We start from the raw sequence: 25,391 nt of genomic DNA, 5'->3' as shown, positions 1-25,391 counted from the left end.
AAAGGATTCCTGGAACTAGCTGAGACAGCTGTCTGAAGCCATGGCTGAGTGTGTGGGGCGAGGGAGCTGCAGGGAGAGTTGAGAGCTAAGTGACTTCTAAGTGGCACTCAGCCTGTAGACTTTAATCTCCTTCCTGAGCAGCCTCGGCCACATACAGCTTCAGTGCACCACCTGTGTATGGAGGATTTCTCCAGCCCCACCTCCAGCCCTGCCCTTACGCCCTGCCCTTACGCCCCCAACAGGCCCCCAGGTACACACACACACACACACACACACACCACACACACACACACCCACACAATGAGTCGCCCCCAACAGGCCCCCAGGTACACACACACACACACACACACACCTCACACACACACACCCCCCACACACACACACACGCCCACAATGAGTCTTCCAAGGTCAGGGGCCCTAACCTGCTTCTCTCCTGCTCTTCCCTGGAAAGGTGAAGAGCGTGCAGACCCTGGCCTGGCCCTCTTTGCACCTAGGGCCCTCACCCCCAGATGCTGAACGGAGGGGAGGGTAGCACGGAGTCCTAAGGGTTGGGCTAGTCACTGACAGTATTCATGTAGGACAGTCGGAAGAACCCAGAATGCAGCGGGAACAGGACTGGGAGGGGGAGGGCCAGGTTCTCATGAAGGCTCCCCAGAGGAGGCAGTTCAAGCTGAGCCCTTAAAGGCTTTGGGATCGAGGTAAGGGAGAGGGGATGGACAGGCATTCCCGACGAAGAGGAACGACTGCAGCCAGGGTACAAGTGTGGAAACGCTTCAGGTGTTGGGTAGGGTAAGGCTTGGGGTGGATGGGCTTCTGGGCCAATACTTGGCACCTGAACACTTTTTTCTGAGCAGTAGTGCAGGGAGAGTTGGCCCGAGTCAGGAGAGCCTTGGCGGGAGCAGAGAAGGCAGCAGACCATTTTAGGTGGCTAGGGTCTGGCCTGGAAGAAACTAGCCCCCACCCTTTTTTTTTTTTTCAAGAAGGAATGGGATGGGGGTGGGGAAGCTGGTTCCGAGAATTCCTAATTCTGGGCTTCTGTCCGGGCACGGTGACACTCCCTTCTCTTTTCCCTCCCCACCCCTTACATACCCCAAGTTCATTTGCAGTCAGTTTACTTTTCTGCTGGATTTGGGGGTGCGGGTAGGATGGGAGCAGAGGAGGGAAGGTTTAGTTTGGATTACAGTAAACTGCCTCCCGCAGGGCGGGGTAGAGGGCTTAAGGCTTTGCGGCTTTGCACTGCTTCCAGCCTCAGTCTACCTATCTGTAGGCTCGGGCACTGGGGCGAGATGGACTTCTTTACGACCTGGCTGGGCCATCGTGGAGCCGGCGCCTGGAGGGACTACGCAGGCGGGGCTGGGGCGGAGGGCTGCGGGGCGCCGTCGCGGGGTCAGAGTCCGCCGGGAGGCCGACGGCGGCCGCGCAGCTCAGGGCGGGGGAGGGGGCGGTGCCTCCGGGGCGGGGCTGCGGGGCGGCCTGGCGGGAGGCCCGGCGTGCGTCAGCGCCGTGAGCCCCGGAGTTTTCCACTGACGAGGAGGGCGGAGCGGCGGGCGGGGCCGGGAGCAGCCAGTCTCCCGCTGTCGCCGCCGCCTTCGGACGCGCAGAGCGAGGGGCGGCTGGACCGACGGCTACCCGGCCGGGCGCACGGGAGGTCGCGACGCGGGGAGCGCTGTCGGCCGGGACGCGGGTTGCCTCGGTGTCCTTGGCGGGCGCTCTGGTCCCAGGTGAGCCCGAGGGGCCCCGAGCCCGCTGAACCGGAGGGACTTCGGGGAGGGGGCGTCCCGCGCCAGTGGTACTGCGACTCCGGCCCTTGCCATTCGCTCCCAGTACCCCGACTGGGTGTCGGGACAGCACGGCCGCTGACGGCGCGCTGGGGACCCGGGAGGCAGGAGCGGCAGGTTTTCCGTTCCCCTCCCCCGCCCCGCCGCGTTACCCCGAGATGTCCCGGCACCCCGAGCCCGGTGCAGGTGACAGGGTGACGGGACGTGCACGTCCGCGAGTGAGTTTCCTTTTAACCCAGCTGCCTGAGAACTTTTCAGAAGTTACTCGCGTGGCCGGAGCAGGTGACATTTGTCGCTTTCCTCCTCGGGCTCCCCCAGGGGGAGGGTGCCGGAGCTGCTGCGGGTGCCGGGCTCCCCCGGCAGGCGGGGGTCAGGGAGGGAGTGTGGTGGGGGGGTGGCGGGGATGAGCGAGTAGTGAGGCTGGGTGAGTCACGGACCCCTGGGAGGGACAGAGGAGGGGAGGGAGAGGGAGGGATTGTGTCGTACGCTCACCTGTTTGTCAGTCACCGTCACACGCAGAGGCCACCGCCGTGAGTCACGGGGCGCAGCTACAGCTACACCGGCCACCCGCGGGCACACGTAGGTCCTCTCCCACGCACTTCTACTCCTTCCTCTGCACGTACTTCCTCTCTGTCCTCAGTTTCCCTTCCCAGGGGGGTTACCCTGTCACCGTCATACACTGTTGAGATACCCACACCAGAGCCACACACTTAGTCACTCCTGTTAGGCAGAATCACACACAGCCACAGCCCACATTCTTGATACCGGAGAGTCCCTCCTAGCGCTTTCGCTACCCACCCCCCAACACCTCCACTCAGAAGTCTCACTGTCCTCCGGAGAGTAACTCATCACTCCCCGCCCCCAAATCCTTGACAATCCTGTCCTTTTCATCCACATCCCGCTGTCACAAGTCCACTCCCCTTTCTCCTATACCCTTGTTCTGTCATCTCACCTGGCCCTGGCATCACCAATAGGTCACACCCCCTCCAGTCCCAGGGCTGAGCCATCTCTTAAAAATGCAAATCTGGTACTGTCACTCCCTAGTTAAGCCCGTCAGTAGCTTCCTGTGCCCTCAGGCTGAAGCCTGCCCTGTGGCCTGGCCCAGCCCCCTCTCCAGCTGCCCCTCCTCCACTCATCACTGTCTGCTCCAGCCCCTCACTCTGGCTGTGCCTCTTATCTGGAACACCCTCTGAGTCTTTTTCCTCAAAGAGCCCAACCTGCACCTCCAGCTCTACCTTTCTTCTGCCCCACGCCCCACCGTCCACTTAACCTCCCCTCCAGCATCTTCCCCTCTCCCCAATTTACACTTAAAGAAGGCAGCATCTGTTCTGGGTTTTCTCCCTGTATGCCCAAGTGCCTGCCCCAGTGCTGGGCATATTGTGGGAGCTCACTATTTGATGAATGAGAGAGAGAGAGAGAAACTGGTTTAGGTAGAGGTATCAGTCATTGTCAGGTGCAATTTCTCTTCTGCAGGAGTGAGTGCTTCAGGTAGCCAGCAAACATTTGGTGCTTACCCGGTGCTTGGCCCTGGAGCTGAAGCTAAGGAACCATCCCCTCCCCCAGATCACTTTCTGAGGGACTGTGGGGGAGGGGTGTGCCAGTGCTTCCTGTCTGCTGTCTCTGGGCTGTATTGTTTCAGTGCAGCTCGAGGTGCTTGGAGGTGCTTTTCCCTTATCCCAGGAAGTAATTCTTGAGGGCCTGGGGTCTTGTGAACCCCAGTATTGGGGTGTGTGCAACTGCGTATGTCCGGGGTGCTGAGGTTAAAGGACACGTTTTTTGAGATCCCTGGAGGGGGATGGAGGCAACTAAAAGTGCCCCCTCCCTAGTACCACCTCTGGCTGGGAGTTGGGGGGTCTGCCAAGGTGGGCAGAGGCGCCAATGTGGTTTCTCAGAGGCCAGGAGATGCTCTCTGCTCCCTCCTGCTTGCTGCCAAGCTGAGGTGCTCTTCCCTGGACGCACATAGTGAATGTGCACATAGTTGTGGCCAGTAGGCTGGGGAGTCATTCTGGGCTGTCAGTGCCTGTGCATGGTGGCAGGAGGGCAGCCTGATTCTCAGGCCTGGTTGGATTCCGGAAGAAGCCTGGTTCTCTGATTCAGGGCCTGTCTCTGGGGCTCCCGGGGGTGTGGTATTTCTGTCTGAGTCAACTCCTGGGAACAGCTTTTCCTTCGTCCAAGACCCTAGGAGGGGCTGTGCTCACCCTGGGAACAGTGCCAGGTCAGGATCTTGATTCCTGGGTAGATGTGTGGCCCTCCCCCCCCTCTGACTCACTGTCTGACACTTTTCTTGGACTCTTTCACTATCTTTCATTCCTTCTTCTGACTTGGCCTCTCCTTGTCTCTGGCTCGTTCTTTCTATCTCATCTCCTGCTTCTCTCAAAGCCTGGATTCCAGGTGGGACAGAGGAATACAAGATCAATCCAGGGAGCTCTTCCCCCTACATTCACCCCAGAAGAATATCATTTCATTTCCAGGTCTGCAGATCCTTGCAAGACAGCCTAGCCTCCCTGGGACTCAGGCCCTGTCTGTATCCTTGGAGATTATAACCCCCATCCCTGAGTTCTGTGGACATCCTGACGCAGAGCCCTGGTGTCTGGCCTGAGCCTGCTTCCTTCACATCTCTCCATCTGTTTACTCTGGGTGAACAGGGAGCCTCCGGAGATGCCTGCCTTGGCACCAGCCTGCAGTCTGAGCTGCCCTCTCTGTCCTCAGCCACCTTTTGAGCACTGTTCTTACTCCAGTCCTATGGCACAGGTTGGCGAATGGGTGTTTGGCCCTGTCCTTAAATTAACTTCCCAGAACAGGAAAAGGTCACATTGACCTCTAGGCATAAGGACTTTTGTGCTGATACCTGATATTTGGGTTGGCCTGTCCACCTCTGACCTTGTCAGGTGCACTGTCTGCCACGTTCTGGTCTAGGCCCAGGCACATTGCAGCTGGGCAGAGGTACCTCAGCCTGTCATGAGAGAAATGAGCGAGTAATGAAGACATTATGTTGTGTCATATCAGGACTCTGTGGTGGGGAAATTCCTAATTGTCTTATAGCCAGTTAGGACTGTTATAGGCTAAACTACCATAGGCTGGGTAGTTTAAACAAAAGAAATTATTTCTCATTTTTCTGGAGGTTGGGGCATTCAAGATCAAGGTGGCAACCTGATGAAGTTTCCCTTCCTGGTTTGCAGTTGGACACTACTGTGTCCTTACATGGTGGAGAGACAGGTCATTCCTCTTGTGTGTCTTGTAAAGGCACTACTCCATGACCATCATACCTCCTGGTCCTCACCTCCAAACACCATCACTTCGGGGATTAGACTTCAACATAGGAGTTCTGGTTGACGCAAGTATTCAGTGCAGAGCAGGAGACCAGAGAGGCTGGGAGAAGGAGTGGGGCACTCAGGAGAGCTCTTTGGAGATGACCTCTGAAAGGGAATGGGGCTGGGTTGTTCCAGTTTGTGCAAAGGTTAGGAGGTGGGCAGGGCCATGGCCATTAGGGGAACTGTAAATTCAGCTGGAGTATGGAGAAGGCTGTTGCAGAGGCTTGCAGTTTGAGGCTGGAGGGGAAGCAGCAGCCAGGCCTCGTTCAGCCTCTTGAAATTCTAGGATTGATCCTAAGGGTAAGCTAAGCAAAGGATTGACAGGGCGATAAATTTGCTTTAATATGATCATTCTGGCTTGGGGCAGCAGACAGGGACAGAGGCAGGGGATAATAGGTAGTGGTAGAGGCAGAGACATATTGGAAGTAAATGTGTGTGTGGTGGGGGCGGTGCTGGGGATCCTTGCACATACTAGGCAAGTACTTCACCACTGAGCTGCATCCCCAGTCTAAACTTTTTTATTTGATAATGACCTATATAGAGTGCATAAAGTATATGAATCTCACATGTTCAGCTAAATGAATTTTTAGTTTTATTAGACACCCACTTAACTACAATCCAAACCAACCTAGAATGTTCCCAGGTCCCTTAGCCCTCTGAAAATTCCCTCAGGACTGAACCCATTGCACACCACTCTCTCACCTGGGAACCACTATTCTGACTATCATTACCAGTTGTTTTTGCCTTTTCTTGAACTTCATGCACATGTATTTTGTTTCTGACTGCTTTTCACATGTCTTTAAGACTCATCTGGATTGTGTGAGTCCAATAACCCATTCTTTTTCTACACATTCACAGAGTACTTATCATCAGAAAGAACTTTGATATGCATTGATTGCTGTAAACCTTCCAACCCTATAAGGTTTTAAGAGAGAGTTGGAGGCAGAGATGTTAAGGAACTTGCCCAGAATCACCCAGCCAATGAATAGCCAACCCAAGGTTCAAACACAGGCAGGCTGGTTCTGAAGTTGGGGTTTGTAATGCTGCCCTAGGTCTGTGCCTGTGGCTTTGTGGATGTGATGGAGGGAGAGGGAGGAAGACGTTGAGGATGGTTGCAGGTTCCTGGCTTGAGCAACTGGGTGGGTGGCAGTGCAGTTACTAAGATAGGGAACACAGGAAGAGGAACAGATGGCATGGGGGGGTGGGGAACCAGAGACAAGGGGTTCAGTTTGGGGCCTGTGAAATTGTACGTTTGCGGGGAGGGGGGGTGGCCACATAGATCTGCAGAGTGGGCAGTTGGTCCTGGGGTCTCAGTTCAGGCATTTGCTTAGGGAGGCATTCACAGGGCATCTGGAATTGGAGATGGGGTCTCCTTGTGGGACTGTGATGGAGACAGGATGTGTGGGTGTTGTTTGTCCACATGTGTTTCTGTGTGTCTGAGTATTTCTGGCGTGTGTGTGTGTGTGTGTGTGTGTGTGTGTGTGTGTGTACACGTACGTACGTATGCGCATGCCTAACTCTGGATCACGAGCCCCCACCTCCTGGGAGAGCCTGCAGGTCAGCTGGGAGCTGGGTTGTTTTTGTTTGTGGTTTGACCCTGGGAAGGCTGGTGCCAAGCCTGAGAAACTACCCCGGAAACACCTGTGCATCCTCTTCCCCCAGGCCCGGGGTGGGGATTGGCCAGGGAGGAGGTTCTCTTGCTTCTCTTGTGCTTGCCTGGGAGAGGCTGTCCCTGGGGTGAGTTTTATTCAGTTAGTCAATTGACTCCGAATCTCCTGGGTTCAGGACTTGATTGGGAGGCTTGGGCCAGGAGAAGCAGTGTTTGGAGAGGACACCTGAGTAAAGGAGAGGAAGACAGCTTTCTGGTTGGGTTTTCCTGTGATGGCAGTGTGGGAGGACTGCCTCAGCTCTGGGGCCTCTTCCTTTCCCCTTCCTCCTGGGGGCCCAACCCTGAGTTCAGCAGACAAGGCAGCTGTACTCAGCCCTTGACATTGAATCCTTTGGGGGTTCCCAGGGCCTGGGAGGGACTGTCATTTGCTTAAGGGCCAGGAGATCCTTCATTTGGATGAGGCCAGCCTAGTTGCAATCACTCCTGCACAGACAGAACATGGGTGTTTCATGTCAGAAGCTACAGACAGGACTACAGACAAGAGAGACGGGAATCGTCTTGGGTGGTCGGTTTCACTGTTAAGAGTTTTGATTTTTTTTAAAGGGGAAAATAATTTCCGTGGGAGGTTATTTTAAACAGGACTAGCTATTGGAGTAAAGGCAAGACATAGGTGAATTTTAAGATGAAAGGAATGTCTTGGGTCACAGGCAGGCCTGGAAGCAGGGGACTTCTCTTCTGCACTGTGGGGGTTTCTGAGGGAAAGTCTGAGAAGCTCCATCCCAGGGAAGGGAGGGGCTAGGTAGGGAAGTCCCCCTCCTGGGAATAGGGGCCTGTTCCCTAGAGTGCCTGGCTGGCCTGGCCGGCCTGGCCCTGGAGCAAGGGCTGCAGGCTGTCTTTGGGCAAGGTGGTGTGTCTGTGTGGGAGGAAGGGGAGGAAGCACAGCCACTGTGTGAGGGCTGTGCGGGCTGTGGGGTGCACAGACAAAGGCACACAGATGCAAGCTGTGTGAATCAGCCTCCAATGAGTCAGCCCCCAGGATTCCTGTCGGGAATGAGGGAGGCCAGGCTGAGGTCTGTCCGTCCATCTGTTGATCTGTCTGCCTCATGGTGTTTGTGTGTGTGTGTGTGTGTGTGTGTGTGTGTGTGTGTGTGTGTGTCTGGGGTGGTGGGAGTGTGTGTGTGTGTGTGTGTCTGGGGTGGTGGGAGTGTGTGTGTGTGTGTGTGTGTCTGGGGTGGTGGGAGTTCAAAGACACCAGGATGTGGGTCTGCACCGGTCTTTGGAGGGAGGGAGGTACTGTGTCTTGGGAGGGGAGCCTCCTGAACACTCATCCTGTGCCTAGAGCCCCTGGGGCTGGAGAGCTGAGGTGAGAGTCTGAGACACCTCAGAGAGAAAGGGTCGTGGCTGGGAGCCTACCTCTGGCCTTGTCAGTGGTTGTTGCTGGCACTTAGAACTTTCTCACTCCTGTTCCAGGCTGTCTGTCCCTAGCCCAGAGAGCACCCCCTGGACCACCATGACTGGACTGCTGAAGAGGAAATTTGACCAGCTGGAGGAGGAGGACTCCTCATTCTGCTCCTCTTCATCATCCTCCTCGTCCTCTGGCCGCCTCTCTGGCTCCTGTTCCCCAAGCTCCTCTGTCTCCCCTGCCTGGGACTCAGATGAGGAGGAACACTGGAATCAGGTGCCCCTGCCTGACCAGGACTTCTGTGGCCCCCGCACTTTTACCCGTGAGTCGTCTCTCCCCTGGAAACCCCCACCTCTCCTTCCTTCCTGAAAAGTGAAATTGGCAGGCCCTGAACAGAGCCTCTGGAGGTCCGTATGGCTATAACTCCCTTGTGTTATCTGCTTCCCATGATACAGTGGTCAGTCACTCTGCCACTATCCAGAGACACCTAGGTCCAGCTTAAATCACCTTTGACCTTGGGAATATTGATATCCACCTCCTGGAAGCCCTAGGGACTTTCCTGCTCCGGCCCTTCCCTTCTGTTCTAATTTTGTTTCTCCCTCATGTACCGCTCCTTCCTACAGTGTAACCCAGCTGCTGGGATTCTAGTCCCACTAGGAGCTGCAGGGCCCACCAGCCAGTCCCCCTTGTCAAAGTGCTATTTGACTTTGCCTGACATGCTGAGAAGGGATTTTTTTCCTGGTTCTTTTTTAAGCTTGGATAATTCTGACTCCAAACTGAAAGATGGCTGTACAGTTGTGTTTCTCAACCTTAATTTTCATTATTGTTTTTAAGAACCTTTGTAGACATTTTCCCCCCTAGTTACTCCCCATGAAATTTTAATACCACAGATATGTTGTTTACCCTTTTATGTGATATGTGTATATACAGTATGATTTAGTACACGTAACCTAACAGTTCAAACAAAATCTTTTAGAAGGGAATTCCCTGAGTAGCTAGGTATAAAATTAATATATTAAATTGAAATATGGAATTGCCAATGCTTGTCCATTTATAAAAATCAGTAATACACCAATGTATGGATTGAATATATCAATATATAGCTTACTAATCAATATATAATAATGCATGAAGGCCTTTCTAAGTCAGCTGTAAAACATAGAAGCTATAAAGGAAAAAGGTCAACATATCTATTTTAATGACATAAACCTTAAAAAGTTACTTTGATTCCTGAATCAAATATCACAACAAACACAAGACTTAAAATATTTCCCCAGATAGGTTAAACAGATGATTATTGTCTCTGGTGTCACACGTAAAGAGCTCCTACAAATCAAGAAGAAATTATAGAAAATGGTACAAGGGACCCATAATGATGAGAAGATGTTTAATCTTATACAGTCGTTTGAACTGGTAAATGACAATGAGCCAGTGTTGACATGGGTGTGGTGTTTCGTTTTACCAGCTCCAATTCCAGCCAGGCTGGCTCCTAAATTCAGATCCATCTTTTTACTCAGGTGGGTGGAGAGAGGGGATGTGTGAGGAGAGACAGTTCTTCATGCCCTTCCCTGCCTGCCTTCCAGCCCTGTCCATCCTGAAGCGGGCTCGCAGGGAGCGCCCAGGCCGTGTAGCCTTTGATGGCATCACCGTCTTCTACTTCCCACGGTGCCAGGGATTCACCAGTGTGCCCAGCCGTGGTGGCTGTACTCTAGGCATGGCCCATCGCCACAGTACCTGCCGCCGCTTCTCCTTGACTGAGTTTGCACAAGAGCAAGCCCGGGTGCGGCGCGAGAGACTCCGCCAGCGCCTGAAGGAGGAAAAGTTGGAGGCACAGCGGTGGAAGGTAGGGAGACCATGTGGTGTGGCAGCTCCTGGGGTCCCAAGCTTGGACCAGTGATTGGTGCCATCAGTCTGTGGCCGGGATTATCTGAAGACTCAGAGGAGGCATATTAGGGCTCCAGACAAACACAGCTGGGGCCTGGTGCCTGAATCTGTCTGACCTTACTGGGGAGGGGATTGCTCTGATGTTGGAGGTATATACATCTGGCCAGGGGAGGGGGCTTGTCCTGGATCTGGGGGTGGCATGAATAGGACATCTCAGCAAATGCCCTGAGGGCAGTGTTATTGGCTATCATGTAATAGCCAGTGCCCAGCACAGAGTAAGCACTTAAGAGCATTTGTCACATGTCTGTGCCTTTTACATCCCTCTCCCATGGACACAGCTTTCGGCAGCTGGGATACCCGAAGAGGAGGCAGACCTGCCACTTTCGGTGGATGCCATCGATGATGCGTCTGTGGAGGAGGACTTGGCATTGGCTGTGGCAGGTGGTCGGTTGGAGGAAGTGAACTTCCTACAGCCACACTCAGCTCGGCAGCGGAGGGCCCTGCTGCGGGCTGCGGGGGTGCGAAGGATTGATCGAGAGGAGAAGCGGGAGCTGCAGGCACTGCGCCAATCCCGGGAGGATTGTGGCTGTCACTGCGATCGGGTCTGTGACCCTGAGACCTGCAGCTGCAGCCTGGCAGGCATCAAGTGCCAGGTGAGGTGGCTGGAATGGGCAGAGCTGGGAGCTGAGCCCTGGGGGGGGGTTCACTGCATAGAATCCTCACTTGGCCTCTCTCTCTGCAGATGGACCACACAGCATTCCCCTGTGGCTGCTGCAGGGAGGGCTGTGAGAACCCCAAGGGCCGTGTGGAATTTAATCAGGCGAGAGTTCAGACCCACTTCATTCACACGCTCACTCGCCTGCAGATGGAGCAGGGGGCAGAGAGCCTTGGGGAGCTGGAGGTCCCAACTCACAGTAGCCCACCCAGCCCTGGTGAGCAGGCCTTGGTCTCTACTTTCCCACTGGCCAAGTCCCCTGTGAACAGTGAGTTGGAAGACAACAGCTGCAGCAGTGACATGACCGATTCCTCCGCGGTGTCTTCCTCATCATCTGTCACCAGCGAGGCCCCAGACCACCCCACACACCCCAGCCCACATGGTCCTGGCTTCCAGTCTGGCATGGATGATGACAGCCTGGCCCAGATCCTGAGTTTCAGTGATTCTGACCTCTGTGGCGAGGAGGAGGAAATGGGTGTGGGAAACTTGGATAACCTCAGCTGCTTTCACCTGGCTGACATCTTTGGTACTGGTGACCCTGGTGGCCTGGCCAGCTGGACCTACAGCTACTCTGGCTCAGGCCTCACATCAGGCATCCTGGATGAAAATGCCAACTTGGATGCCAGCTGCTTCCTAAATGGTGGACTTGAAGGATTGAGTGAAGGTGGCCTTGCTGGCACCCCAGTGCCACCCGGGGTGGATGTTGGCCAGAGCAGCTCAGTAGACCTCAGCTTGTCTTCCTGTGACTCCTTTGAACTGCTCCAGGCCCTGCCAGATTACAGTCTAGGGCCTCACTATACTTCCCAGAAGGTGTCTGACAGCCTGGACAACCTCGAGGCTCTCCACTGCCCCCTGCCTGGCCTCTCTCCTCCGGGGGATGCTAGCACTTGCTTCCTGGAGTCCCTTATGGGCCTGTCCGAGCCAGTTGCTGAAGTCCTGACTCCTCTTCTCGACAGCCAGTTTGATGACACTGCCTCAGCATCTCTGGTGGGGCCAGTGCCTGTGTGAGGACTGGGATGCCCTTCCCACTCCAAGAGCCCCACTGCTGCTCTTTTGTGATTTTGGGGCTCCCCAAGGTCTGTATGTAACAGTCTCCCATTGGCTGACTCGGCCTCAGGTGCTGTGTGGCCACTCCTGGTTTTCACATAACACTCTGAATTTATTTATTTTTATTAATTTTTCTATGCTGAAGAGGGGGTGTGGAGGGAGCTTCCCCTTTCAGCGCCTAGCCCCCATATCCACACAGTGCTCTTCCACACATGAGCCAGGAGAAGATGGGGCTTCACAGGCCCATTTCGGTCTCTGTTATGATGCTCCTTATCTCAGAAACAGTGAGACACAGCTGTTATCAGGCATGTCAGCTTCTTAGGCTGCCCGAGCCCTACACCATGGGTGGCTAGATCTTCTGGACTGTGAAGACTAATTTATTTCTGTAATTTATTTGAACACTGAGGCAGCTTTGGCTGTGCCTCTCTGGCACAGTTGGGTCCTTGTTCTGCACTCTGACCTGTGCAGTCTTTGGTGTGGACAGGTGTGACCTGTCAGCTGCCTGGCTCCTAGATGGCTGAGCAGGCAGAGGCTGAGGTGGCCAACTGTGACTAAAACCCTCTCTGCCCACCAGGCGCCTCTGCTTCCTGTCCTTCCTAAAGGCTACAGCCTTTAGTCCTGGTCTGTGGTGAAGGTGTGTGTGTGGGGGGAGCCAGAGGCACAGAGGGTGGGGGGACTTGCCGAGGGGCACAAAGCATGCCCTGCATAACCACTTAGGGGCTTACACTGCACTCCATCCTGGCCATGTGCTCTGAGGCCAGTTGGTAAGGGGTGGCTTTTCAGGGCTTTTATGCCCTTCATTTGCTCATGGTTGAATTTTGCATCCATTTTTATATTGTCCCTAAGTGTCAGAACTATAATTTATTCATTTCTCTGTGTGTCTGTGCCAAGAAACCCAGGCTCTGGGCCTGCACCCTTGCCCAGGAGGCCCTGCCAGCCTGCGTGCTTGTGGGAACACATTGTACCTGAGCCGACAGGTACCAATAAAGAGGCTCTATTTTTAACAGTGTCGTCTGCATTAGTGAGTTGAGAAGCATGGGTACACCCCCAGCAGGGAGGTGGGGAGAGGGGGCTGCAAGGCAGTGTGGACACTTGAGGCTATGTTAGCAGGTGGGTAGGAGAGTATTCCCCTGCTTCCAGGAACTTGACAGCAAGGAAGCCACCTGAGACCAGGGGTCACCCTGAGGTGCAGCAGCCAGGGACTCTGCTGGGGTAGTGCTATCTGCTTGAGATGAGTGAGGGCACCCTCTTTTCCATACACAACTGAGTTGAGGCCAGACCCACAGGGTGATGTCATTCCCAGGGCAAGGCCAGTGGGATATGGCTGGTGGAGGCCTGACTCTGCAGCTGTGGTCCTGGGGACTTGAGCTCTGGAAGCTGCAGGACCTCATCCATCTACACTAGCTAGACCTGTCTGACCTGTCCCTGGCAGCCCCAGTGGGCTGTAGGCCAGAGAAGCAGGCCTCACCCTGCCCTGGGGAACCGAGGCTGGGAGCTGGAGGAGGCAGGTCCACCTCCCCCTTAGGAATGATAATGATTTGTCTCCATGCTGGGAGGAGGAACCACCAGGAGACCCTTTCTGTGCTCTAATACTTCCTCTGTTGGTCTGTGCTGGGCTCATTCAGGAGCAATGGACTTAGAATGGTACAAAATCCAGCTCTTCATGAAGTGACTTACGCAAATTACCTGCTCTGTACTTGAGTGAACTCAATACTGTACAAATAATAACACTGCTTATCTCATGAGCTTGTTCACTTCATATATGCAAAACACTTTGAAGAGGGCCTGGAACATGTAAGCCCTGCATGTGTGTAATTTCCTGTCTACTTTCACCTTTCTGCAAGTTTAATTTTTTTTTTGCCAGATCTGTCACTCTTTAGGTCTGTCTTTTGCTTCTGGACATGCATGGACATGATTACCTGACCACTGCAGTAACCATTGGAGGACTCATGGCTTGGAGTCTGGCCTGTGATGGGGCAACATATCCCCGTAAGCAGCTTAGCCAGAGAGAGTGAGGCCTTAGGCTTCTCAGGTAGTGCCTCATCTATTTAGTGGTCCTGTCTCCTTTTGCAGGATCGCTTTGGTATGTGTGTGATTCAATGTCTGGTTATCTCCAGGGGCTCTGAGAGTTGGCTCTGATTTTCCTGGGGGTCTGGGTGGCAGCCTTCCACAGCACCAGTGCCCTGGTGAGATGTCCCACGGCTACTATTCCAGCTCACGACTGGATGGAGGCCTGCCTGTTTCCATCTAGCGCCACAGGGTCAATCCCTTGGGGTTTTTTTGTTTGATTTTTGAGATAATAAAGAGAACTTGGGTTTTACAAGAAAACTTGATGAATGCATCAACCCTTTACAGCATCAATCTCCTTATAGACAGACCTACTTCTCAGTCAGCCTCCCACCAAAACTGGGTTGTAAAACAAATCAAAGGCAAAGGATCTGGGTTTTCCCATAGGAAAGATGGTAGAAATCTGGAGAAAGCATTCTGAATCACCAGCTCATACCAGGAGGCTCTGCAATGTGATCAGTATGTTATAAAAACAAGCCTCACAGCCTGGCGCTGGTGGCTTACACTTGTAATCCTAGCTACTCAGGAGGCAGAAATCAGGAAGATCACAGAAGCCAGCCTGAGTAAATAGTTCCCGAAACCCTATTTCAAAAAACACCCAACACTAAAGGCTGGTGGAGGTGCTCAAGTGCTAGAACCCCTGCCTAACAAGCGTGAGGTCTGAGTTCAAACCCCAGTACTGTCAAAAACAACAACAAAAAAAGCCTCAGTCTGGGGGCTAATGGCTCATGCCTGTAATCCTAGCTACTTGGAAAACTGAGATTGGGAGGATCACAATTTGAGGTCAGGCCTGAGTCCCCATCTCCAAAATAACCATAGCAAAACGGAGTGGAGGTGTGGCTTAAGCGGTAGAGCACCTTTTGCAAGCTCTATGCCCTGTGTTCAAATCCCAGTCCCACCAAAAGAACCACCACAAAAGGCTCAGGGCTGGGGATGTGGATCAATGGTAGAGTATCTGGGCTCCATCCCCAGCACTGAAAAACAAACAAATAAATAAATGGAAGAGAAAGAGAAGGCTCAGTAGCCACCAAGGACAACTCACATTCTTCTAAAAGAAGAGTTCCTCCCATTTCCCAAACCTTATTCACTGGGCGACTTCCCTTGAAAATTCTACCATATTTTCATTCTACTCATACTAAGTGTTTTTCTTTAAATATTTTTTGCAACAGCATCTGTGAATTCATAAGTTTGTTATGCTAGTTATTCTGTTACATAACATGATGTATAGACGCGTAACTATTAAACTTAGGGCTGGGAGTGTAGAGGTCTAGTGCTTGTTAGCATGCAAGAGGCTCTGGGTTTAATCCCAGCACTGAGAAAAAAATATATATATATAAAATAAAAGTACACTAAATATTTACTGTATATCTTTGGCAGAGGTGGTACCTTGATTTGGGAAACAGATCTAGTCTAATTTCCTGCCACAGATGGAACACTAAGACCTAGACAGGGAAAGAGACTAGGGAAGGTCACATAGGCAGATCCTAGGCCTACTGATTCCCAGTTCAGAGTTCCTTCCCCTGAGGCTAAACTGGCTATTACTGCCTGAAAAACAGGAAGCTCACTACTGGGAGCATAGTAAAGGTGACCTCTGTCACCCTCTTGCCAGTTAAAATTCATTCATCTGAATAAAGACCACTGCACCTGCCCCTTACGCATAAAAGGGCTCCAGGAAGATGATTAGTTGGCCAATGTCTTTTACAAAAGTGAAGGCTCCAGGACCATATTCCTTTTTTTCTTGAAATGCATTTCACTGTTTCTGGCAAGGGCAATCAACTTTGTCCCAAACTGGTGAGTACTAGCAGAAGCCAGCTGAACACTTGGGGGAGGGGACAGAATATATGGATAGGGTGGGACAATGGTCCTTGCAACCTGCAGGCCCATTTGCACAAAGCCTCAGTTCTGGGGGCCTTCTGCAGCTGGTCCTCCTGTCTGGGCCCTTTGCCCAGAGCATCCCAGGCCCACTGCCAGGGCAGTGGGTAACATGGTAGCCAAGAGCAGTTGCTTCTTTAGCTCCAGGATGCTGGGGACAAGACTAGGGGGAAGGGAGGCATTTAAAAATAGCTGTAGGGTGTTTTCTTAACCATCAGGTCACTGGGAGTTCTCTCTTGTTTCTCTTCAGCTCCCTCAAGAGTCTGGGATAAAAATGGGGCCTATTATAAAGTTATAGGCTCATGTCTATAATCCAAAATAACCAGACCAGGACTGGCAGAGTGGCTCAACTTGTAGAGTGCCTGCTTAGCAAGTGTGAGGCCCTGAGTTCAAACCCTGGTACCACCAAAAACTTAAAAGTGTCCAATTTGCCCAGCAGACGCTTAGCCAGTTGATGTCTTCCTTCCTTAGAGCATAATAACTTCTTGTACCTTGAAAATGTAGACCACAGAGCCAGGTGCAGATGGCTCAGGCCTGTAATCCTAGCTAGCTGGGAGGCTGAGATAGGGAGAATCACACTTTGGGGTCAGCCCAGGCAAAAAGGTTTTTAAGACCTCATCTCAACAGAAAAAAGCTGGGCATGGTGGTGTGTACCTGTCATCCCAGTGAGGACAGGAAGCATAAAATAGGAGGATCATGGTTCAGGCTGACCCGGGCAAAAAGCAAGACTAGCTCTAAAATAACTAAAGCAAAAGGGTTGGAGGCACAGCTCACCTGCCCTGCAAGCTTGAAGTACTGAGTCAAACCCCTGTAAGACCCCAAAAAGGTAAAGCTTTGGGATACCCCTCAGGCCAGATAAGTCATGACTCCAAATAAACCATATACAAAATAGAAATGGGGAAGAATGTGTCATTTTCTCAATTCTTTCTCCACTGACCCACTTCCCATTGTCTCCATGAAACTTCTGCGGACTGGTGCCTTCTGCTGATTCAGGCCCCCTCTGACCACAGCTAGGGCCTCAAGGACCCCTGGGCCTTTTCCAAAATTTCTTCTCTGATCTTGGGGTAGTTAGGGTGCTCCGTGAGGACCTGGTACAGAGAGAACAGGTATGCAGCATCAGGCAGGGGTTCCCGTCACTACCCCGTCCCTGCCAATGACTGTGGCTTACAGTGTGGCATACTTCGATGGCTTCTACAAATTTCTTGTCCTTCAAGTAGTTGAAAGCGAGTTTGAAACCTATCCAGAGGCAGGGAGAACACAGAGGATGGCACCCAAGAGCCACTGTGGTTCTTCCACCAGCTAGGTTACAGGCCTTGAGTTCTGGGGTGGGGCTGGGGGCCTGTGGCCAGCTCCCCACACACAGACCATGTGCACCCTGGCTGGCTGCCTTACCGATGGCGGGGTTGGCATGACGACTGTAATTCCAAGCCAGCGCATAGCTTGTGGCGGCATCCTTGTAGGACTGCTCCCTCTCCATGATGAAGCCCATGTACTCGTAGGCCTTGCAGCAGGACTGTAGAGAGTGTGGGGCAAAGCTTCCACCCAGCAAGCAGAAGCCACTACCATGCCAGAGCCCATGCAGGGTGACGGGAAGGGGCTAAGGGACGACTGGTAGGGACCCCATGAGCACCATCTCCTTTGCCAGGGGTTACCTATGCACCCCTCTCTCTGCTACCCCAATGCTGGCTCAGCCCTTTTTCCACAAAACTCTGTCTCACCATCCTTGTTCTGATCCTTCCTCCACCCAACACTCTGGCCAAGATCCAACCCCCTGCATGCCTCTGAACCCCTAGGAAATCTTTTGGTCTCTCCACCATTCCCTGTCATCCCCATCCCACTGCAGGCATAGCCTGACCCCCAGTGCGATTCTGCCTGTCTTGCTCAGTTGCATGCTCTGTCTTGTCCCACCTCTTCCCATCCGGTTTCTACTCCGCAGCTCCTATGTCCACCCCCATGCCTGCTCACCCCTCCCAGGGTGCCTGGAGCTTCCCTCAACATCTGCTTCCCCACCCAGGCCGCCCCCTCGCCTTGTTGTACTGCACGCAGCGCCGCAGCAGCTCTGAGGCCAGGTCGAACTTGCCACCCTGGCAGTAGATGTCGGCCAGCAGGAGCCAGCTCTTCTCCAGGTCCTCAGCCTCGGTCAGTGCCCACGGGACTTTGGCCAGGCGCTTCAGCTGCGTGCGTGCCTTGGGGATCTGCTTCAGCAGCATGTAGGCCTGTGCCATGGCCAGCAGAGCGGGGACGCTGTCCTTCTGCACGCGGGTGAGAAGTGGGTATCAGTGTATCGGACCTAGGCTTCCATCTCACCGCCCATCGTCCCCTCCCCAGACAGCGTACCTCTGCGTGGGCCATCTCAATGAAGGTGCCCAGAGCTGCCTCCACGTTAGCTTTCTCCCTGGTGGCGAGCAGGCAGAGGCTCTGCAGCAGCCGCAGCTGGGTCTGACCCATGGCCGTGTGTGGGAAGAACTCACGCAGCAGCTTTTCAGCAGTGCGCACGCCTTGCTGCTGGGATTCTTTCCTATGGGCAGGCAGAGCTGTGGCGGTGGGATACTTGGTCCTCACATGGCCTTCTCTAGGGTACCCCCTGCTTACCTGCTTTCATTCGCTTGGCCCTCAAAAGCTTCTCCACCCACATTGTCATTGTCTGGGTTCAGACAGATCTGCACCATGTAATAGACGGCGCTCTGGCCCCAAGTGCTGTCCTTGCGAGCTTTGTTTAGGAATTTCAAAGCTTCATTGGGCTGCCCTATGTGCCTGTAATGGAGGAAACACCAAGAATGAGTCAGGGAAACTGCAGGAAGTTCAAGGATACATAGGGGCCACTCTATGAGTCAGCACAAAGCAGGGGCTCTGGATTGCTGGTCTCCTGGCTCCCTGTCCTGGTGGTTGAATTTCTTTTCCCCTCTTACCCAGAGATCCTAGCTATCAGGTGGGAAGGGCATCCTGCATAGCTACCGTCAATGTACCCACGTCCAGCTCACCAGCAGTAGATGCCTCTGCAATAGTTGAACCCTGGCTCCAAAGGCACCCGGCTGGACATCTTCTTGGCCAATTCAAAGAAGGCAGGAGCCTCTTCAAGTTTGCCACTTCGTCGTAGCAGATCAATTAATTTATTCAATACCGAAAAGTTGTCTAAAATAAGAGAGCAAAGTTCTCCAGGCTGTGATGGCCCAAAGCTGCATCAAGCTTGTATGCTGAAGCCTGGCAGGAAGAAGGGTCGTGTGTGCTGGTCTGGAGGAGGAGCCCAGAGGCTCTGCCTCATTTGGAGACCACTCCTCTGGTCTCCAGTGGGAAGTGAATAATGACAATACTTAAAATGTGATGGTTGCAGCTAATACACTGTCCCTGGTCCTGGAAACTTTACCTGTCTATTAGCTATAAGATGAAGTAGATACTCTTACTGTCTCTGTTTTACAGATGGGGACACTGAACACAGAGAAGTTAAGTAATTTGCCCAAAGTTACACAGCCAGTACACCGGGACTCTGGCTCCAGGACCTGCAGTTCTAACCATGCGATTTGCTAGGCGATGGTGGGCTCTTGCTGTGGGCCTGCTGGGGGCTCTGGCTGCACCTTCAGGTTTGGCTCCTTCCCGGGCAAGGAGTGGTTTCATACTGCCACATGTGGGAATGAAGCTAGTATCAGAGAATTTCTAGTCCCTCCAAATGGCCATGACCTCGGAAGGAGCTGTGTTGAGCTCCAGTGGCTGTGTTGTGGGGACATACAGATTGTCCTGGGTCCAGTGCCAAGTGCCTGGGACCAGGAACTGGCCCCTTGGACTCGGGAAGGGCCAGCACGTTCTGGGTCCTTATCAGTTTCCTGCCTCTCTGGTAACAATCAGGGAGGAAGGGGCTTCCTCTGCCCAGTCAGGAAGGAGGGGAGAGGGTCCGCCCTTCTCCTGGAGAGCAGCCCTGGCTGGGTGCAATCTGATGTAGGCAGTTTCAATGGGCCGAATTACCTGGTGCTCTCTCCAGGACTTGGCGGTAGTGGCTGATGGCCGCTTCATATTTCTGTTTTCTAAACATCAGGTCAGCCATCATCTATTGGAAAATACACAGGCTCCATATTCCTGACAGCAGCCCGCATGTGTGCAGGAGGCAGAGATTGTGTGTGTGTGTGTGTGTGTGTGTGTGTGTGTGTTTGTTTGTGGAGGGAAGACTCCCAGGCAGCCCCCCTCGGCCCTGGGAGCTTTCCCAGAGGAGTCTTTGGCTCCTCAGGCCCCCACCATAAGCTGATGAGTGCAGAGGGTTCCTTTCTCAATCTGCAGGGCACTGGGATGGCCCTGGAGGAGGTGTGGATGACAGGGAAGAGACAGGCAGGACTGGGAAGGGCAATTCCACACACTTCCTGAAATCCCAGGGGCCCGTCCCATCCTCACCTTCACCTACAGTGGCCATGGTTTTCCCTGGAGCCCCTTTCACCCCTTCCCTTTAGACTGGTTCTGGAGTTGCTGCTGCCCCCTGCTGGCCAGCCCACCCCATCCTCTGAAGGGCCCAGTAGGTAGCAAGGGCAGAGCTTTTCTTCTCTGCCTGAATGCCCTTTAGGGGTGGGCCAGTAAGACTACTGAGGCATGGGGCCAGGAAGCAGGGTCTCTGGGGAAGAATGGGAACTCCTACCACGGAGGCGGTTTCCTGGGTGTGGGAAGTCTGCAGGAGTATGGTACACTGCTGCTCGCACAGGTCCAGATGTCCCTGGAGCAGGTAGAGTCGCGCCAGCTCCAGTACCACCTGCACCAATACCAGGTATAATAAACTAACCAGTGACCACCATGGAAAGACCTGCAATCATCTTTGATGGCTCTTCCTCCACACCCCACTTCTGCCAGCTCTCTTATCCTGGATAATGTCTCTGGCCCTCTCCTCTCACCAGCACCCCAGTCGCAGCACTGGTTTTACCAACTACCTGCTGAAAGTTGGGCCTGGCACGCCTGCTCTTGTCCTTTGGTTTTAGCCCTGGATTCACTTCTCCGGGGAGCCCTCTTGGCCCCAACAGGGACAAGCCCCCTTCCTCTGAGTTCCTGTGGTACCCTATACCCTCTTGCAGGCAGGGGTTACACAGCACTAGAACCTCTTGTCTATCCCCCTTGCCTGAGGGCAACCTGTGGGCAGGGACCTTGTCTTGCCCCACTGTCTCCAAGGCCTAGAGCAGTACTGGGCATGTACATTCTAGATAGCAGATCAGTGAGTGAATAGTAAGTGAATGAACAGATTGGTTACTAAGTTCTTCATCTATTCTCTTAATGTTAACTGCAGCCACTGTTCCCGCATCTGGAGTCACACTCTCCTCACAACTCAAAGCCCTCTGGGAAGCTTAACCTGGGCTTCATGCTCAAACAGCTCTAGTGGCCATGACCCTCATCATCTCCTTGCCTCTGGGGGACTTGAAAGTGTCTAACATGACTCTTAGTAATATCTTCCCCACTCCACCTTCCACAAATGATGGTCCAGAGTGGGACTTCCTGGCCCTGCTCCAAGGGCTGCAGCAGGTCAGGGACTAGGGTCACTCCCATGCCCTGAATACCCACCCACAGCTCCTCAGAGAGGAGGTACCTCTGCATCTGGTCAGGAGTTCAGCAAGGTCTCGTGCCCTGAGAAAAGGGGCAGGGTCTTGCTTTCAGGGCTACTTACCTTATTGTCAGTGGGTGAGTAGGCCAAGGCATCCTTATAAGACCGCACTGCCCTGGCATAGTCCTTCTCTGCCAAGTAGTGCTCCCCAAACTGGATGCAGATGGAGGTAGCCAGCTGCTTCTGGGAGGGCATCATTTCTGGTTGCTCTAGTGGAACCCGCTTCAGAATTCGAGACTGGAGGTCCAAGGCCTCAGGAAACCAATAAAGCCAGGCTCAGAAACCCAGAAGAGCCTTTGTGCCAGTTCACAGAAAGTCCCAAGCTCTGCTTTCAGAACCAGCAATGGCTCAACCAGGGCATTTCAGGGCCCTTGGGCAAAACTGGGCCATTTGCTGAGCACACAGGAGGTAAGCTGGCATTACCCCGGGGTCAGGCACAGAGGTGAAGGAGCTCAAACAAAGCACTCTACTGTACTCACCTGTTTACCTGCTTCCCTCACACCTCCAGGTTCTTTGTCTAATTTGCTTCAGCTGCCTTACAGGCTAGAGCAAGCACACAGTAGGTACCTAAAGCAGCTGTATTTGATGAATGCACTTCATTCGCAGCATTTGTTGTGAATATGCTGCACTGCTGGGAAGTTGAGCCCGCACAAATATCCACAACGCAAAATAATCAGGTGAGTAATGGGAAAGAGGAAAGTATGATTCCAGGGTCAGGAAGGGAGCATTAAACCATTCCCAGCCATCATTTGGTGGGATATAACCCTCTATAACCACAGAATGTACCTCAGGAACAAGTAAGAAGCCACATCCCCGGGTGCAAAAGTGAAGACATGACAGGTATGTCCAAAGGCTCTCAGATCAGGGGCAGCCCAGTATGGAAAACAGCATGGGTTGGGACAGGTCAGACCTGGGTGAGATCTCAGCTCTGTCACTTGCTGGTACAGATGCTCCCTGACTCAGGATGGGGTCACGTGTGGATAAACTCATTGTAAGTTGAGATATTGTAAATGGAAAATGCATTGAATACATCTAACTGGCTATAGAGCAGGTATACTGTAGAGTGTTGGTTATTTACCCTTATGCTGGAATGGCTGGCTGGGAGCTGTGGCTCGCTGCCACTGCCAGTGTCATAAGAGAGTATTGTACCACACATTGTGACTCCAGCAAAAGATCAAAATCCAAAACTCAAGTGCGTATCACTCTCCTTACACCATAAAGTTGCACATTCATAAATCAGATCATCATAAGTCATGACATCTCTACTTGATTTGGGGCATATAGCTTAACTTTTTTGAGCTTTATCTGTTAGATGAGAATTTCATAGTGCTTATCCCAAAGGGCCACTGTGAAAGAAGCAAAGAGTCTTGTACAGAGCACAGCATAGAGTTGCCAATGCATGGCATTACTGTTGTCACACCATCATCTTTGAGGATAATAACTGTCTTACTTCCAGTCTTCCCCAGCCCAGCTCAGAGCACAAAGGTGCAATAAACAGAAGGTCTTCTCTTGAGGAGGAGGTCTGGGCCCTTCCAGACCTGCAGACCTATCCTTTCTCCTTCAGTCCCCACCAGGAGATGGCCATAAAGAGCTTGAGTCTACTTCTTAATTACCTTGTTCAAAGTTTCCAGCACATCTTCTTTCTTATGGCTCTTGTAAACCTTTGCCAGCAAAAGCAAGAACTTAACTTCATTCATCATGGAGGGGATGTCTTTGGCTGCTAGAAGGAAACACCATTCAGTGTTCTCTAGCTCCTGGGATACTAGTTTGGTGGGGAGGGCTGGTTCAGGACCCCAGCTAATGCAGAAGGGAATGGGGTAGAGGACAATGTTCCTCTTCCAAATATTAGGGGCGAGTGGATGTTGCCTCACCAAAGCTGCGCTCCAATGCCTGCTTCAAAACCTTTTCTGCTTTGCTGAGCTTCTTTAACCTCAGGAGCAGTTCGGCCAGATCACAGCACAGGAAGTCCTGCCCACTGATCTTCTGGGCAGCCTCATAATAATTAATTGCCTTGGTTCAAACAAAAGAATGACCTTAGTGTGGTACTGCACCTGAGAGCCTGACACCACATGTCCTGCAGCGGCCACCACACCAGTGTGCCCATTTAGCACACAGACATCTAAGATGGAAAGCTGTTCACAGCTGCATAGGGCTCAGGCTCCAGCTTGAGCAGGTGTGGGCCGTGGTGACCAGTGGCTGTTTAACCCTCAGCACCTCACTCAGGAAGCAAGGGTGGAAACCCAGTCATTCTCCTCCTGTACAGACCCCATGCACCCTCCTCCACCTTTCCTCCTGAGCCTCCCCACTCTCCCCACTTCTGGCCAGCCTGACCTTGGTGTACTGGTGGGTCTTTACATAAGCTTGCCCAATCCTGCTGACCAGGGAGGCGTCACGTGGGTTCTTCCTGTAGGCCTCATCATAGACCTCCAGGGCCTTTTCGGGCTGGTGGAGAAAGAATCCAGGAGTCTTTCTCTTCTTTCCCATGGAGAAGTGTGGCTGAGGGGCTATCTGGCAAGGCTGTGAGGCCCCTTGCTCACCTCCTGAATGTTCATGAATGCATCGCCCAGCAATAGGCTGGTGTGGGGGCCAGGCAGATGTTCACAGAGCTCTCTGCAGGAGTAACCAGAAGCTTATCTCAGGCCTGTACATCCCTCATATTCTTGAATCTATCCCCTTGTCTGCTTTCCCACTGATTCTGGCTGACATTCATTCATTCACCATCCAGTAGTTACTGAGAGCCCACTGTACACGAGGCACTGGGCAAGCTGCTTTGAACAGACTCGCCTCCACCTCATCCCTCCAGACCCTCTCCATGAGCTGGGGACGGAACCCAGCTTTGCACGTACCAGGCAAATGCTCCACACAGAGTTGCATGTCCAGCTCCACATTTTTCTTTCTAAAACTTCAGTCTGGCCATGGGACTGTGTTTATCTGTTTCCTGCTGCTGGATGGCCTCCTCTACCCTCCAGCATGCTCATCTCCTGCCTGAGACTACCTTGTGGGAGTTTTGCCTGGAGAAAGGGACTTGGGAAGGTGCCCTTGAGGTCCCAACACCGAATCATATAGAGGCAAAGCCTGGAGCTTCCAATCCCTACTCTCCAGCCTCCACCACCTCACACTGCTCACATTGGAGTCACTGGACACTCCTCAAGGACCAGCAGAGCCAGGAGCCCAGCCCATAGTATTCCAACAGACTAAGCCATACAAGGGTACAGGAGCAGGGAGGCAAGCAGGGTAAGGGGCTGATTCCATCCTGCGTCCTTAGCACTCATCCACAGGCTGGGCTTACTGTAGGAACTCCCAGATTGTGGTCAAAGGCACTCCAAGAACACGTTCTGGGACCCAGGTTGAAAAAATACAATCTGAGGAACCACTCCCTGAGGTGCCTCTGGGAAAGAGGCTGTCGCTGGACTGCTGCAGGGCTTACCGGTAGCAGCCGATGTAAAGACGGACGTCCTTGCGGGTGTGCAGATAGATGCCAGCCATCTTCTCCTTGGCTTCCGTGTAGCAGGGCTGCTTGGGCGTGATGTTCCTCAGCATACTCAGTGCCATGTCCACGTTGCCCTTGCTCATGGCCAAGTCCACGTTGGCGATGGTGACTCGAATCTCCTCTGGCGTGCCACTGAACTCGTTGATGGCATCCTGCATGACCTTAGTGGCCTCGTGCTACAACATGGCATGAGTTAGTATCACTCATTATAGATGGCCTGATCACTTAAAACCTCTTCTGGGAAACTTAAAGCAACCCCTTCCTACTTTTCCCCTGGAGGATAGTGAAACAAGGAGACTGAGCGAGGTTGGACCAGGAGCGGTCCTGATACTCCAAAATCAAGATGGTTGCATTAACCTACAGAGTCATTTTGGAGGCCGAAAGGAGAAAGAGCTTAAAGCCCATGGCCATTGCTCTCAGACAATGAGGGAAACTGCCCTGTTAGCTTGGGGGTACAGGACTTCCCAACTGTAAACCCTGCCTGTCCTATAGCACTTCAAAATCAGTTGGCAGTTCCCTCCCGTGTGGGCACATCTGGTACTTTCCTGCCTTGGGCCAAAGATATTTTAATGTTCCGGAAACTGGCACAAAAAAGCAGCTCAGTTATTCTCTGCCCATTTCTGGTGCTTTTCAACTTGAATTCAGGCCTACCA

The 25,391-nt window shown here is 52.9% G+C and overlaps 2 protein-coding genes across 11 annotated transcripts in view; one reads left to right on the top strand and one right to left on the bottom strand.

The window, feature by feature from the left end:
* Nucleotides 1-638: 638 nt before the first annotated feature.
* Nucleotides 639-12,750, top strand: Csrnp1 (cysteine and serine rich nuclear protein 1). 4 transcript variants are annotated; one of them, XM_074060193.1, is made up of 5 exons: nucleotides 639-698; nucleotides 8,169-8,422; nucleotides 9,684-9,943; nucleotides 10,323-10,637; nucleotides 10,727-12,750. In XM_074060193.1, the coding sequence occupies exons 2-5, from the start codon at nucleotides 8,209-8,211 to the stop codon at nucleotides 11,705-11,707; spliced, it is 1,770 nt and encodes a 589-aa protein (XP_073916294.1). In that variant the 5' UTR covers nucleotides 639-698; nucleotides 8,169-8,208; the 3' UTR covers nucleotides 11,708-12,750. The 4 variants fall into 4 exon arrangements, with proteins under 4 accessions (XP_073916294.1, XP_020034047.1, XP_073916293.1 ...); XM_020178458.2 differs by lacking the exon at nucleotides 639-698 and adding an exon at nucleotides 1,558-1,721; XM_074060192.1 differs by lacking the exon at nucleotides 639-698 and adding an exon at nucleotides 7,286-7,768.
* A 3,830-nt stretch (nucleotides 12,751-16,580) lies between these two features.
* The window catches only part of Ttc21a (tetratricopeptide repeat domain 21A), a 33,020-nt gene continuing 24,209 nt past the window's right edge, over nucleotides 16,581-25,391 (bottom strand). For 2 of the 7 annotated variants that reach the window (XM_074060181.1, XM_074060179.1), the window contains exons 15-27: nucleotides 24,676-24,914; nucleotides 23,786-23,858; nucleotides 23,580-23,690; nucleotides 23,120-23,258; nucleotides 22,862-22,968; nucleotides 21,312-21,500; nucleotides 20,301-20,411; nucleotides 19,643-19,724; nucleotides 18,667-18,817; nucleotides 18,278-18,439; nucleotides 18,023-18,203; nucleotides 17,713-17,937; nucleotides 16,581-17,198 (exon numbers count right to left, since the gene is read on the bottom strand). In XM_074060181.1, the coding sequence (XP_073916282.1) occupies nucleotides 16,704-17,198; nucleotides 17,713-17,937; nucleotides 18,023-18,203; nucleotides 18,278-18,439; nucleotides 18,667-18,817; nucleotides 19,643-19,724; nucleotides 20,301-20,411; nucleotides 21,312-21,500; nucleotides 22,862-22,968; nucleotides 23,120-23,258; nucleotides 23,580-23,690; nucleotides 23,786-23,858; nucleotides 24,676-24,914 (2,265 nt within the window). In that variant the 3' untranslated portion in view covers nucleotides 16,581-16,703. The remainder of the gene's footprint in view (nucleotides 17,199-17,712; nucleotides 17,938-18,022; nucleotides 18,204-18,277; nucleotides 18,440-18,666; nucleotides 18,818-19,642; nucleotides 19,725-20,300; nucleotides 20,412-21,311; nucleotides 21,501-22,861; nucleotides 22,969-23,119; nucleotides 23,259-23,579; nucleotides 23,691-23,785; nucleotides 23,859-24,675; nucleotides 24,915-25,391) is intronic. The other 5 variants (XM_074060184.1, XM_020178464.2, XM_074060182.1 and 2 more) reach the window with 5 other exon arrangements.

This window comes from Castor canadensis, chromosome 17 (assembly GCF_047511655.1).
Source record: "Castor canadensis chromosome 17, mCasCan1.hap1v2, whole genome shotgun sequence".
NCBI classification, from domain to species: Eukaryota; Metazoa; Chordata; class Mammalia; order Rodentia; family Castoridae; genus Castor; species Castor canadensis.
The sequence above is the reverse complement of the archived record's forward strand: the minus strand, read 5'-3'. Positions and strand labels throughout refer to the sequence as shown.

Coding starts and splice junctions, on each gene's coding strand:
- Csrnp1 (XM_074060191.1), top strand. CDS start 7,955: ATGTGGGTCTGCACCGGTCTTTGGAGGGAGGGAGGTACTGTGTCTTGG. Junction 8,423..9,683: donor TGGCCCCCGCACTTTTACCC/GTGAGTCGTCTC, acceptor CCTGCCTTCCAG/CCCTGTCCATCCTGAAGCGG. Junction 10,638..10,726: donor TGGCAGGCATCAAGTGCCAG/GTGAGGTGGCTG, acceptor CTCTCTCTGCAG/ATGGACCACACAGCATTCCC.